The 13,647-nt window shown below is 46.9% G+C and overlaps 1 protein-coding gene across 1 annotated transcript in view; it reads left to right on the forward strand.

Moving 5' to 3' along the window:
• The first annotated feature begins 1,499 nt into the window (after positions 1 to 1,499).
• EPHA4 (EPH receptor A4) overlaps positions 1,500 to 13,647 on the forward strand; it is a 102,296-nt gene continuing 90,148 nt past the window's right edge. Inside the window, exons 1-3 of the mRNA XM_082487402.1 lie at positions 1,500 to 1,592; positions 2,513 to 2,580; positions 6,746 to 7,409. Coding sequence (XP_082343528.1) covers positions 1,502 to 1,592; positions 2,513 to 2,580; positions 6,746 to 7,409 — 823 coding nt within the window. The 5' untranslated portion in view covers positions 1,500 to 1,501. The remainder of the gene's footprint in view (positions 1,593 to 2,512; positions 2,581 to 6,745; positions 7,410 to 13,647) is intronic.

Genomic DNA, 13,647 nt, shown 5'->3' on the forward strand with positions numbered 1-13,647 from the left:
TTTGCTCCAGCAGGGTTTTGTCCCCGGGCGAGGGGACAGCGTGCCCGGGCGCAGAGGGTGAAGGAGCTGCGCCCACAGGCGAAGGGGGTTGTTACCCTCCGGGGGACACTGAGGCAGCGCCACCGCCGGGTACCCCCGGTGGAAGCTGAGGGCGGTTATTGGCGCCCGGGAGCAGAAGGCGCTTCAGTGAAGCTTTCCGAAGCAATGCGAGCGGCGTTAACCGAGAAGGGCAGTGCCGAACCGGAGCCCGCGAGTCGCGGCCCGGCAGTGCTCGGGGAAGCAGAGACGACGACGGCGGGCCGTCCGTCCGTCCGTCCCGCCGGGGCTCGGTCACCCCCGGCGCTGTCCCTGCTGCTGGGGGGGGGGGGGGCGGCCGTTGGGGACCGCCCTCGGGGCAGCTTTGTAAATACGGACTCTTTAAGGGACACAGTTTACCACGCTTTTAAAAACTATGAGTTTATTGTAAATGCGCATTTAGGGAGGTTAAAAAAAAAAAAACAAAACAAAAAACCAAACAACAAAACAGAGATGTGGCGACACACTTTTTTGTGAAAATGCATTACCCGCTGCGCTGCCCTACGGGCCCGAGCCGGCACAGGTGACATTGGGCGCGCAACTGCTTTGAATCCCGCGCATCGCCGCACGTATATATTCCATACACAGGTGTGGGACAGGGCTCCTGATGGGTCTCAGCAGTGCCAATCTCAGCGTTCAGAGGGACTCGCTCCAAACTCGGCCTTTTTACTTATCCCCCCCGCCCGGTGCTGCCCTTCTGCATTAACGTTCGCGGTAAACTGGGGGCTCGTCTTCCGCCGCTGTGGCCGGGGAAGCTCCGCCGGGAGCTGCCCGCTTTTCCCCCGGCGTTGCTGGGAAATGCGTTTCCCGGCGGTGACCGTCGCCGCCCGCTGACCCTCCCCGCCCCCCCCCCGGCACCGGGCAGCGAGGTGCGCGCCGGCCGCCCCGCCACCGCTAGGTGGCGCTGTTGCTCAACGGTGGCGGGGCGCGGGGCGGGGCTGCGGGAGGCTCCCGGGACCTGGGGCCGCCCCGGGCCCGGCTCGGGGAGGGCCCGTTCTGCGCGGGGGGTCCGCTCCGCGGCACCGGGGAAGAGCGTCAGGGCTGCCCCTAACTTATTCTTTTTGCCCTTTTTTGTTTGTTTTTCTTTTTCTGTGTTTTTTTTGTGTTCGGACACTGTTAATGTTAAGGACTCCCCCCCCACACATCTCGGAGCGCCCTCCTCCCGGCAGGACGGCGGCCGCTCGTTGCGCTGTGCCTGCTCGGGGCAGCGTTCCCCGGTCCCCCCGCGGGGCGCAGCGCCCGTCCCCGCTCCGCGCCACCGAGCGGCGGGGGCGGGCCGGGGCGGGCCGGCGCGGAGCGGGCGGCGATTGGCGGCGGGGCGTGACGGGCAGGCGGCGCCCCGCCCCCTTGGCAATGTCTATCGCCCGCCGCGCGCCCCATGTAGGCAGTTATTCCACTGGGATAGAGCGGCCGGAGCGGCGGCGGCATGGCCGGGGTCCCGTTCTGCGCCCTCCTCCCGTTCCTCGTCGGCGTCTGCGGGGCCGTCACTGGCTCCCGGGTCTATCCCGCCAACGAAGGTGAGGCGCCGCGCGCGTCCCGCCGGCGCGGGGGGGGGGGGGAGGTGGGGGAAAGTTCGGTGTCCCCCCGGGCGGGCGGCGGTCCCCTCTCGCCTCGTCGCCGGGACCGCACTGACCCGGCCGGCGGCCGCGCGTCCCGGCGGCCGCTGACCCGCTCGAGCGGCGCCCCGGGGGGCCGCCCGCGGCGGCACAGGTGTCGCGGGGCGGAGCGGCCCCCGCCGTCCCCGCGCGTCCCGTTCTCCGCCCCCCCCGCGCCGCCGCCGGTCCCCTCGGCCGGCCCGGCCCGGCGGGGTACAGCGCTCCCGCCAGCGCCGCCGCCGCGCCGGGACGGCCCCCAGCCGGGAGGGCGGCTCATTAAACCGGTTCTCCCGGGAGCTCCCGGCGGCGCCGCGCCGCAGCCCGTCCTGCGGGACGGTTCGGCGGCGGCTCCGCGGGGGAAAGCCCGCGGCCGTCCGGCGGGGCGAGCGCCGGTCCCGTCGGGGGATCCCCGCGAGGGCTCTCGGTGCCCGGCCCCGCTCCCGGCCGGGACTGGGCGATTCCGAGGTCCCAGTAAGTAACGATGTTCCACCGATCGGTAACTACCAGGCGGCGGAAAACGCGGCGTCGCCCGCGGGAGCGCCCCGTTCCCGGGCAGCCGGCGCGGCGGGAGCGCTCCGGTGCCTCCTGCCAGGTGTGCCGGGGCTCGCCGCTCGCCCCGCGCCCTGCCCGCCGCCCCGGGGAGCGGGTGTGCGATCCCTCGGCTCTGAACCAGGGAGAGTTTCAAATTATTTAAGGCATTGGCGCGGTCGGAAATAACATTTCAAGTTGAAAGTGGATGCGATCGTGCCCCGCACATATGGAAACGCTCAGGTAAACGATTTATTTTAATACTGCCTTTTGGCAGCTGGAATTTAATCTGTTTTATTTGTACCTTTCTGCAGTTACCTTACTGGATTCCAGATCGGTTCAGGGAGAACTGGGGTGGATAGCAAGTCCCCTGGAAGGAGGGGTAAGTTTTAAACCGCTATCTGATCAAAAGGGTAAAGGGGGTGATTAGTAACTTTCAGAGAGTCCTAATGGCTCGATTATTGTTGATTGTGGCGGGGAGGTCAGATTTCTTCCCTGGCTTACCAAGTGAATTACTCTTTGTTGGAGAAACTCTATACTCCCTTCGGATAGTTCTGTCATGGAAGAAGTGGAAACCAAAAGGGCAGAAAAGAGGTTTCAGTATTAGGAGATTGGTTGAGGCATGGGCTTAGATGCCTATTTAAAACTGAAATGCCAACAAGAAATGTGATCTGGCGACTGAACTGGCATTCTTGACTGTAATTATTATATCTATGGGCTGTCTCGGCTGGGAGATGTTCAGGGCAATTGCCGTTCTATTTCTGGATGAAGGAGTAGGGATCAATATACAAGATGGACCTCTTGGCGTGACGGGACAGTTGTCCTATATACATCGTATGTTTTGGTGTCTGAACAAATAAACTGAAGCACCCCGTGCTCCAGGGTGATTCCTTGGAGTTTCTTTTCATATGCTTTTCAAAGAGACAATTGTAAGAGAAGATGGCTTGAATTTGCTGCCCTATGGTGATGTGATGACATTAAGAGATTCACGCATCCATCGCTGGGGTTTAGAGCCCCTTTGCTTAGTGAGCTGCAGGCAAGGTATCTCTACTAGTTTAGCTTTATATTAGCGGATGGGCACCTTACTGCTCCTTCATCTGTGCCCCATCCTGCAGAGTGCCCGGGGCCTCTGTGGGAAACTCCTGAAAACGTTGGACTCTGGAGTCGGTGGGATCTGGCGGAGGCTGTACTTCATGGGATCTGTTGGGGTTTATTTTTGTAATACACAATTAGAAAGGCTTTTTCTTTCTTAAAGTGAACAATTTAAGAAAAATGCCAGCAATGCATGCTAAACGTTAATATAAAAAAAAATCCAAACCAGCCCACCCTAAATCCTTTTAATATTAAATGAGTAAAGCAGCTTAGTATGCTTAAGCAGAAGTAACTAAGTCAAACTGACTGAAAAATAAAAGTGCTGAAAGATCAGGACCTGTGCACAACAAAGCACTGGATTCTTCAGGAAGCCTACAAATTTACTCTTTTTTTTGTGTGCGTTCCCACTTGTAATTAGAAGAAGCAGAGCTAAGGAAACAGCAGTGAGTGGAAGGAATCCGAGGTTGCGTTGGCTGGTGATGCATTATGCATAAGCTCTGAATAACCATAACATGGGAGAATGGGGGATTGTTTTGCTCCCCCATTGTTGTTCTGGGTGAACTTGACTACAGTCCTGGCTTGGGCTTTGCCTGAGCACACTGTGCTGTCCCCGAAACTAGGTTTTTCAAAGAGCGGGGAAGTGATTGGCAGGCCTCTGGCAGCGCTGGCGGTGCACATTCGCTGCTGATTGCGGGCAATTGCCCTCAGCTTTTGACAGTATGGAAAGGTACAGCTCTATCTAGAATCGGGCTTCCTTGTTAATCTTATACCCTGGAAAGTTAATGAGACAGGGGCTTCCTATACGGTGCTCCAAGGGAAATCTACGCTGTATGTTAAAATAGGACCTAAAATACAAGTTTTAATAAGTTGGTAGTACAATTGATGATCAGAGGACGGCTGTGTATTATTAACGGCTGTTGGATTCCCCCTTTTCCCCCATGTTTTCTCTGAAAGCTCCATGTCAGCTCGAGAGGGGAAAATGCATGCTCTTATTGTGGACGTGACTCGTTTCACTAAACCTACATACGTGTGTTCTATTTTTAAGCCAGTAGTGAAAAATTTAAGAGTACATGGTCTGTCTCTGAGATACAGTGCTTGGAAAGCATTTATTTTAACTTCATATGCTGCAGACTTATTTCAAGCAGCAGAAATGAACTCCTTCTTTATCTTCCTGGGAAGATTCTGTCTTCCCTGCTAGTTTTTCTTTAACTGTGTGTACTTTATTGTCTATTTTATATATAAAAAAAAGGTATTTTTCTAGATCTATACTAGCAGTTCCTGAGGTGTGAGGGTTGTGTGGATAAGAAGGGCTGAAGATAAACATAGTCATTTAGCAGGGACTCGCAGTAATCAAATATATAGTAGCCCTAGAGGAATTAATGAATTGCATTATAAATGTAATTAATGATTTACTCTTGCATTTCACAGTTGAAAAGAAGGTTTTACGCCCAGAATGTTTTACTCTGCATCATTAAACCGTGGGAAGAGCTGAATTATAAAAGTTAATTTCAGCTTGAAAGCAAAAAGTTATAGCTTTGACCACATACTTAGAGTTACAAGTCATTTACTGTGGCTGGAAATTTGGGGCTGGAGTTATTTTCAGCTCTGGCAGTAAGAGGCACTTAAGTTTGTTTTGTGTACGTGTGTTTATGAAATAAGAAACCCACCTCTATATATTTGTGTATTTGTCAGGAGACAGGGGCCTGTTGAGAACCCAATCTGAAACTTGCTGAATTTAGTTGCACTCCGTCTGTTGACCTCAGCGGTCTCTTTATTGAATCCTCTAGCAGCAGCATCCATTGTATAAACATACTAAAGGAAATCCCATCAACAAGTATTATTTCCCTCTGCTTCTTCCTTCCTCTTGTACGACACACAATATAGGTAGCGTAGACAGCCTGAAGATAAGCAGAATGGAAAGTGATGGATCATAAAGACAATATTGTAACAGTAAACTAGCTCCATGGCAGCTGTAAATTAAACAACTCTGTCTTCTTACTAACGCCATGTTACACTTTACATTGATAGATGACTTTTTAAGATATATTTTTTTCCTTTTCACAGAAAAGGAGTGACACGCTGAGTATTGATTTCCCCCCTCCTTCATTTTAATTTGCAGTTATCTCTAGGCAGCAAATAAAATATTATTTTTTCTGCTCTTAGTGACTCATGGTGCTAACTGCTGTCATTCTATAAACGGATTCAGCTAAACTGGAATCTTTTTAAGTAAAAATCACTTGCATAAGAGCAATCCTTGTGAGAAGAATGCAGGATATTATACAAGAAGCCCCTTAATGTTAAGAAGGCTTCTGTTTATCAAAGCCACGGCTTCAGTAGTTCTGAAAAGCACTTCTGGGAAGTCTCTTTAAAGTTACTGCTATTTTCCAAAGGTAATTTTATATGCTTCATTGTGTTGCCTGCAAACCCAGACAGTATATCATTATCTAACATGTAATTTTTTTTAAAGAAGGATTTTTCTGATACTGAAGTGCTATGGGGCTTTTGCTAGAAAGATATCTCTCCCTAATTCCCCCTCTTTCCTGACCAGGAGAGCACTGTGATAAACTTTCTTCTGTCTATGATAATACATTTTTTTTTTTCCAAAGCTGTTGATTATGCATGCTTTCCTTTTATAAGTTCATCATGCTGGACTACTGAATTAAGCCAGATCTCTTCTTTCCATAGCTTCCTTGGATTCCGCGTATTATCATTGTTTCTTAATTTTGTTGCCTGTTAGTTTGGCACTTCTGAAGATGCCTGAACTTGATTTGAGGGGTGTAAGAGTTTTGAAGCATGATGCTATCCTGATCTTTCAACATTTGCCTTCTCTGCTATGTCTGGGATGTTGCTAGCCCAGGAGAGTAGTTGGCAGCTTAGAGAAATACTAAGAGGTGGCTTAAGAGTTTAAAATATGTGGTAGTAATGCCAAAAGCATGGATGTTACTCCATCTGTCCTGTGCTTTTTGTCATGCGATCTCACTGTTTGCCCTTCCACGTACAAGATGGGGTCCATGCATTACCTGCCTTGGCTGCCATAGGGGAAACACTGGTGTCAGTACTGTGCTGTGAGTCCATGAAGTGCCATGTGTAGCCCTGATCTAGGCAGGATCCTGTGGGCTGGACTATAGTGCAAATAAGCATAGTAAGTTGATAGAGCATTCTTAGGTTGGTTCAGAGGGCCTTTAAAACGCGTGCTTGCTCCTCGAGGTGTTACTTGATTTGGAGCTTGTTTCTCCTGAACAGATTCTTCTTTTAATGTCCCAGTAGTTGAGGTCCTGGCTATGGCGTGGTCTGCTGGGTCTGTGGGTTGGTTTGTTTGTTTGTTTGCTTATTTTCCTGTAATGGAAAAAATGGAATCTCCATGTTAGTTGTGGAAGTGCGGATTATATTTGCTGTGAAGCTCTGTTGTTCTTTGTAATGCTGATGTGTTTTTCTTCCTCTTTCCCTCTTCACAGTGGGAGGAAGTAAGCATTATGGATGAGAAGAACACTCCAATCCGCACCTATCAAGTCTGCAATGTGATGGAGCCCAGTCAGAATAATTGGTTACGAACTGATTGGATTCCCCGTGAGGGGGCTCAAAGGGTATATATTGAAATCAAGTTCACGCTAAGAGACTGCAACAGCCTGCCAGGTGTCATGGGAACTTGCAAAGAGACTTTCAACCTTTATTACTATGAATCAAACAACGATAAGGAGCGTTTTATTCGAGAGAGCCAGTTTGCCAAGATCGACACCATCGCTGCTGATGAGAGCTTCACCCAGGTGGACATTGGTGACAGGATCATGAAGCTGAATACAGAGATACGGGATGTGGGACCACTCAGCAAGAAAGGGTTTTACTTGGCTTTTCAGGATGTCGGTGCCTGCATTGCTTTGGTGTCTGTTCGTGTCTTCTATAAGAAGTGCCCGTTGACAGTTCGAAACCTGGCACAGTTTCCAGACACCATTACCGGGGCTGATACATCCTCTCTGGTGGAGGTTCGCGGCTCCTGCGTCAACAACTCGGAAGAAAAGGATGTGCCAAAAATGTACTGTGGGGCAGATGGCGAGTGGCTGGTGCCCATTGGCAACTGTCTGTGCAATGCTGGCTATGAAGAACGTAATGGTGAATGCCAAGGTAGGATGAGCCATATTGTACTCTTCATTAGGGCTTAGTTGAATGCGTAATTGAATCGGAGATGAGAGTAAATGGAGTAAAGCCAGTAATTAGCAGCCCCTATGGGATGCGGTGGGACAGAGGGATTTAATGAAGAAGTCCAATAGCTCCAGGTGGCAAGGCTGAGAATTATATAATGCAAAACAAATGATACTGCCATAATAGGCAGAAGGCAAAACACGTTTTCTAGCAGGCGCCTAAATTTGAATTGGCTCACGATAGCCACCAAAATGTGAATGACTGCAAAACACTGCAGTCGAGCTACTGTCATTTAAAGAGACAAATCTTTAAAGGTTTATCTGAAGTGAACTTTAAGCTCAAGGAAAGTCTGGCAAAGTCTCCTTTGGATAATGCAGTGGGGTAAGAACCAGTCAGGGAGGGGGGGAACAGGAGTTTTAGCTGGATTACTTTCCCTCTTTGGGAAGGGGAAGTCTTTGGTGTTTTACTTGTTGCAAATTTTTAGCACTAAATAACCCTTTGATATTTGACACTGCTGCCTTTGTTAAATATTTTCATTTCTCAGAGGGTCTCTATTGTCAGCTTAATAATAGAGGTGCTAGGATACTCTTAGAAATGCTAAAAGTCTCCACCCCACCCTCCCACACACACCATCCTGCGTGCAGCACAATTGGGGATTAAAGTTTGTATAAAAGACAGATTATCCTAAAAAGAAAAAACCTCAAAACCTATGTTCTCTTCACCTCCCCTTTCTGGAAAAAGAAGTTGTAAAAGGTTAGGGATGGAGAGGAGGGAATGGGAGTATAAAATAAAATATATTTAGCCTCAGCTTCTAATCTTTCACTCATGTAAGTGTAAATTAAGATCAAACTTAAATGAATCCTTGCACAGGCTAGTGGGTTTAAATTTGCTGGGTGCTGAATTGAAGGTGCTCAACTCCATAGTGGATTTGGACCCATATTTTTGGAAAAGGTTCTTCAGAGCCAGATGACTTAGTTTCATATCTTCTTGGTGTGTTTTTCACTAGGTCATTTTTTTTTCATCTTCAGACTGAGTACAAGATAGCAGAGCAAGTTACGGATTGCTTTTGTGCTAGACTCCTAAGAGAACTGTGTCTTTTGAATGTCTTACTTGATTTCTTTTAAATGATAATTTACTGTCAATATGAAGTTCATCATTATGCACTGAAATTAAGCTTTGGCAGGAAAGAAGGCCGAAGTTTATACTTAGCTCTTAATTTCTAGTGTTTTTGCTATATGGAAAAAGCCTGTGTGCCGCATCGGCAACAAAATTACCATGGGCTGAAAGATGAGCAGCCCGATGCCAGGGCATCCTGTCTGGGGTAAATTACTCTGGTGTTTTGGAACCTTGTGAGAAGGAAACTTGAAAACCTGTGTATCTTTAATTGGGTGAACCTGTGGCTGTGGTACTGATGGGGTGCTGCTGGGGAGAGCCCTTGGTGGCTGGGGAGATGCTGGTACTTTCTAATAGCTTGATAACTTTACAGCCTGGGTTGTGAGAGGAGGAGGTGAAGGGCGGGGGGGGGGGGGAGAAGCATCGTGGTTTATTGAACGGAGACTATTCCACCTTCTCCTAAAGGCCTGTTGGGTCAGTACTGGGTCACTCCGACTGACACAGATCTACCATTTTTTGGTGTCAGTGGCCCAGACATGATGAGTTAATTGCTTAACAAATCCTGTGTTGTTTAAGGAGAATCTCTTGAGGTTTTGCTGGCGGGCAGTGGTGATAGTGTGGTGGGTTTTATTTTTACTTATTTTTGTGGTGTTGGACTAGACCTTGAGGATGAATGGCAGCTTACCTGCTGGTTCTCAACTGCACCCGGGGAAGGTTGGGCTCGGGAAACCCAGTTCTCTGTTTCCCAAGTAAAAGGAAGATGAGATGATGCCTTATTTACAAAGGAGATAAAATGTTCTGTCTCTTGGGCTCTCCAGAGTGAAGTTGGCCTGTACTAGTCATTTTGAGAGGATTTGAGCCAGCATGTAATTTGAAAGCACTAAACCCATTTCATCAGCAGTTATTTGTGGTTTCCTTTTCTCATGTTTGCCATTCTCCAGCCAGAATGGTTTACTGGGAAGCTCCTCTTCACGAATTCATGAAGTTTACCAGAACTATGCAGCTTGGTCTCTGGTTTCCAGTGAGGCCGTTAAAGCAGTTTGGCCTTTGACACTGCTGAATGAGGCCTCCCCTTTTCTTACCCCACTTAACTTCATCGTTCAGCAAGTGTTTTGCTGCGGCAGGTTTTTGGAGGGGAGGAGGAGGATGAAGTGAGGAGGATTCCTGTGGTTTTGGTACAGAGGATTGGTGGTGGGGGGAGAGACTTTGAGTTTGGGAAAGGCTGTAAAAGGGTGCCGGGCAGGGACTGGAGCTGGTGAACAGGTTCCACCTCAATTGTTTTTCAATAGGTTGACTGTGGCAGGACAAATACAAGGAAAGGTCAGAGGTGGTCCGTTTCCTCATCCATCTTCCCCTGTGATCCTAGGGTCAGAGTTAGGATTGATTAAGATCTTAAATGTTTGACAAAAGCTCGGTGGGCAGAAATAGTTTAGGCCAGTGGATTGGGGCTTTGCACTTGTTGGGAGATCTATGGGAGACGCTGGAGCTCCCTGTCCTCTCCTGGGACCTGCCCCCTGCCTTACAGTGCTGGGACAGACCAGCCACTGCTTGAGTTGCCCTAAAAGCTGCTTCAAGTTCTCTCAACCTTCTGATTTTTAAATAACACATTTTCCTTGAGCTGCTTTTGCTTAATTTCTGATGTATGTGTGGGAAGCGTAATGGGAAGCCACTTCACGTCTAAAGTGGTTCCTGTAGTGGGAGTTAATGACTCTCTGACCTTGAACAGGATTTTTAAAAATTGAGTTGGTGAGATGGAGGTGTTTGAATATGATGACAAAAATCTGACCTTCCTCTGACTGCTATTTTTTTTCCAGCTGAATGTATTGATGATAATCTCTGTGTGTGTGTGTGTGTATATGTATATATGTAAAAACCCAAGGCAGAAAGGGAAAGGAGCCAAATATTTAATCCATGTTTATTTAGGAAGCTTCACAGTTATGTCACGGGAGTGGTTCTACAAAATTGGTTCTGATCAGTAGAAATACTAGGTGAGCACTGATTCTTTGCTTACAGCTGAATTTGTAACTGTGAACTTGGTTCTAAAAAACTTGCTGTTGTGTGTTTTTTTTTTTTTTTTTTTTTTTCTTATTGCTATTTACTCTTCCCCAAACTTCCGGCATTAATGGCTATCCACGTAGGAGAGCATAAATGTGGAATATTGTTGATGGAACGTGAGTATCCCAACTAGTGGCACATATCGAGTGCTTTAGGGCAAAGTTGAGACATAAAGTCATTTTTAAACTCTGCTTGTATGCATCATTGTTATGTAAATTGTTTTGTTACATATTAATATAGTGTGGTTTAGGTTTAGTTACGATTTCCTTATGATCAAATGCATATCTCTTTAACTCAAAGGAGGAGGGGGGGAAAATGAGCAGGAAGGGAGAAAAGACAGATTAAAGAAGCAATAGACTGTAGCCATCTGTGATGATTTTGATGCTGTGAAATTACAAATCTCAATTTTAGACCTGCCATTTAGTATAAATATGTGAGACAGTTGAGATTTTTACTGTGATATTGTAAAGGTTATGAGAGCCAACAGCTTTGTCTTCATCTACACTCGCTTTTTTGAGTTGTGAATTGGCCAATTGGCAGAAAATCCAGTGTCATTTAAAATATGGCTCAGTCCTGGTTTCATATTACTGCTGTTTTTAGAATTTTCCCTTGAACTCTGATAAGAGCATCCCTAAGAAGTAATAATTTGAATGATAAGATTCTTTTTATCTTGGAGGCTTTGAAGAGTGGCTGTGATCATGGAGAGCAGCAGTTCAGTTTACATCAGAAGGGTACAGTCTAATTATATTTTTTTTTTCTGTGATAAGATTTTTGGATGGTGGGTTTTGTAGGGGCAGGGAAGTAAAGTAATTTGTGTGTGCTTTCCCATTTTAGTCATAGACAACTTTTTTTTTTTTTTGTCAGAATAACGCTGATGAACAGTCTGGCTGCACAAAAGGGTAATCAGAAGGGTGACTAAGACTGTGCAGATTTGAGATTTCGGAAGGATTTCTTTCAGGTTGATTATTTTTGGCAGAGGGAAAAAAAAATGCACAGACTCAACATGTTACGTTTTAAAAGGAGCTGAGAACACGGAAGCTACCAGGCGGGGCATGGGAGCGATACTGAAACACAGTCTGTCTGAACCAAATTTAGTTGAATCTCTTCTCTGCCGAAGGAGTGATTTGGTTATGTTATGTTCTCATGTAGCTCAATAGATCTTCCAAGGGTTGCTCCCTCTGTGAATTTTGTACCACCTGGTGCATTTCAAAATCTGCTTTTAAACATCGTTGCTGGCTCTGTACTGCTTTCCTCCTCCCAGGCCCCCTCAGAAATCAAGCTACAGTTGTCAAGCAATTGTGCCTTCATGTATCCTTTGGAGAAAGGTTGGGATTGCTTCCTTCTGAATTCCGGACATAATTTCTGCTGGCACACAGGGGAACAATATCTGGTCCTTATTCTGCGTGTTACTAGTAAAGAGCATGGTCCTCAGAATCAAAGCCAGATGAGCTGTTGTGGTGGTATGAATTTCATGGCAGGTCTGAGTAGACTTTTGTGGAGCATATAGCCCATCTTCTGTGTGTGTGTGTGTGGTGTTTTTGTTGTTTTTTTTCTTTTTTTAAAGAGGCAAAACAAAACTTTCCAGACAACTCATCTTGTGAGTGATGACTTCAGTATTTAGATCTTGGCTGGGTAAAGGTTATTATCTGTCTAATAATATGCTCTACTGAGCTTGGTCTTTATTGCGCTTGTGAGAAGTGATTAAAGAAACGCTCAGCAGTACACTTCAATCTTTTGAGACTGCATCAAATAGCCCCCCAAACTTGTGAGATAAATATCTTATCTGGTTTCGTTCCATTATGCCACATCCTTTTGATATGTTACGGGGAGCAGGTGAGGTCACGCAGTTTTGTGAATCAGAGACAATTAACACTCCCATGACTAAATGGCCAGTTTATGAATATTCAGATCCTGCTTCACCTCCCTGGGAAGCAAACATGTTGGTTCCCTTCTCTTTCCTCCTGCTGGAGACTAAGGAAGCTCTCCCTGTGAATGGGGATTGGCAGCTGTCGGCCGCTTTGCTTTTTGCATGCAGCAAGTTCCTAATTTACATCTTTTGTATACACCCTGATGCAAAGTAGCACACCCATTTCCCCATTTCACAAAGGAGATAAGAGCTTCCTTTGGAAACGCCAGCCAAAATCTCCTTCTGTTTATGCAGAGCTCAAAGATTTGGATTTTATGCAAATGCATTCTGTTTTGATTTTTTTTTTTGATCTCTTTGTTTCAGAGATAGTGTAATATTTGCACAGTGTACTCCTTGTGTCTCTAGGTCTTGACTCTTTCCTCAGTCTCCTCAGCCCTAGCAAGCAGGCGTGTGGGACAGTGCCGTGCTCTGAAACCTTGGCCTTATTTGTAAAACAATGGCTGGAGGTGCAGGGAGTACCATTTCTCATGCCTGGTGGGGCTGGCAGGCCCTTGGGTGTCATCTCCTCTAGATGTCCACTAGTGACCATGAAGCCCTTCTGTAGCTACAACCTTGGTTGAGAGAATGACCATCTTGGGAGGTGGGATCCCCCTGTCCTTTAAGTGTGCGCGTGCACATGTGCATGACAAAGCAGTACATTTTATGACATTTTGTATGTGTTGAGTTGACCTGCTCAGCCCTGCTGTAGTGTCCTTCACTTCGCTGGTGGCAGAGGTGGGCTTGGCCTACGGTTGTAGTTTGGTGCAAAGGGAAAAAGGGGCTGGTAGCACTTGGGTAAACATGCACAAATGAACTGCTGTCTTTATTTATTGGAAGAAAATAATCTGTGAGAAAAGTTCTGCTTTCCTAAGCCTCATGATTACACAAGAACTCTTATTTTATTTTTGGTTTTAGTGGCTTTCTTTTCTTTTTAACTTTTCTTTATTTCAGCTTTACTTAAAATTGCCTTTGGCTTGAAATAAAGCTGAGGCTCATTAAATGCTCCCAAAACACAGGCTTGTTCAGAACGGATTTGTTGAAAGGTTTATTGATATAAGTTAGAACACATGCTGCACAAATGTACTGTATTTCTTTAAAGTACTGGTTTTCATTTTGTGTCTTTATAAATCAGCGGTATGAAATTGG

The sequence above is a fragment of the Vanellus vanellus genome (genome assembly GCF_965231255.1).
Source record: "Vanellus vanellus genome assembly, chromosome: 8".
Taxonomy (NCBI): Eukaryota; Metazoa; Chordata; class Aves; order Charadriiformes; family Charadriidae; genus Vanellus; species Vanellus vanellus.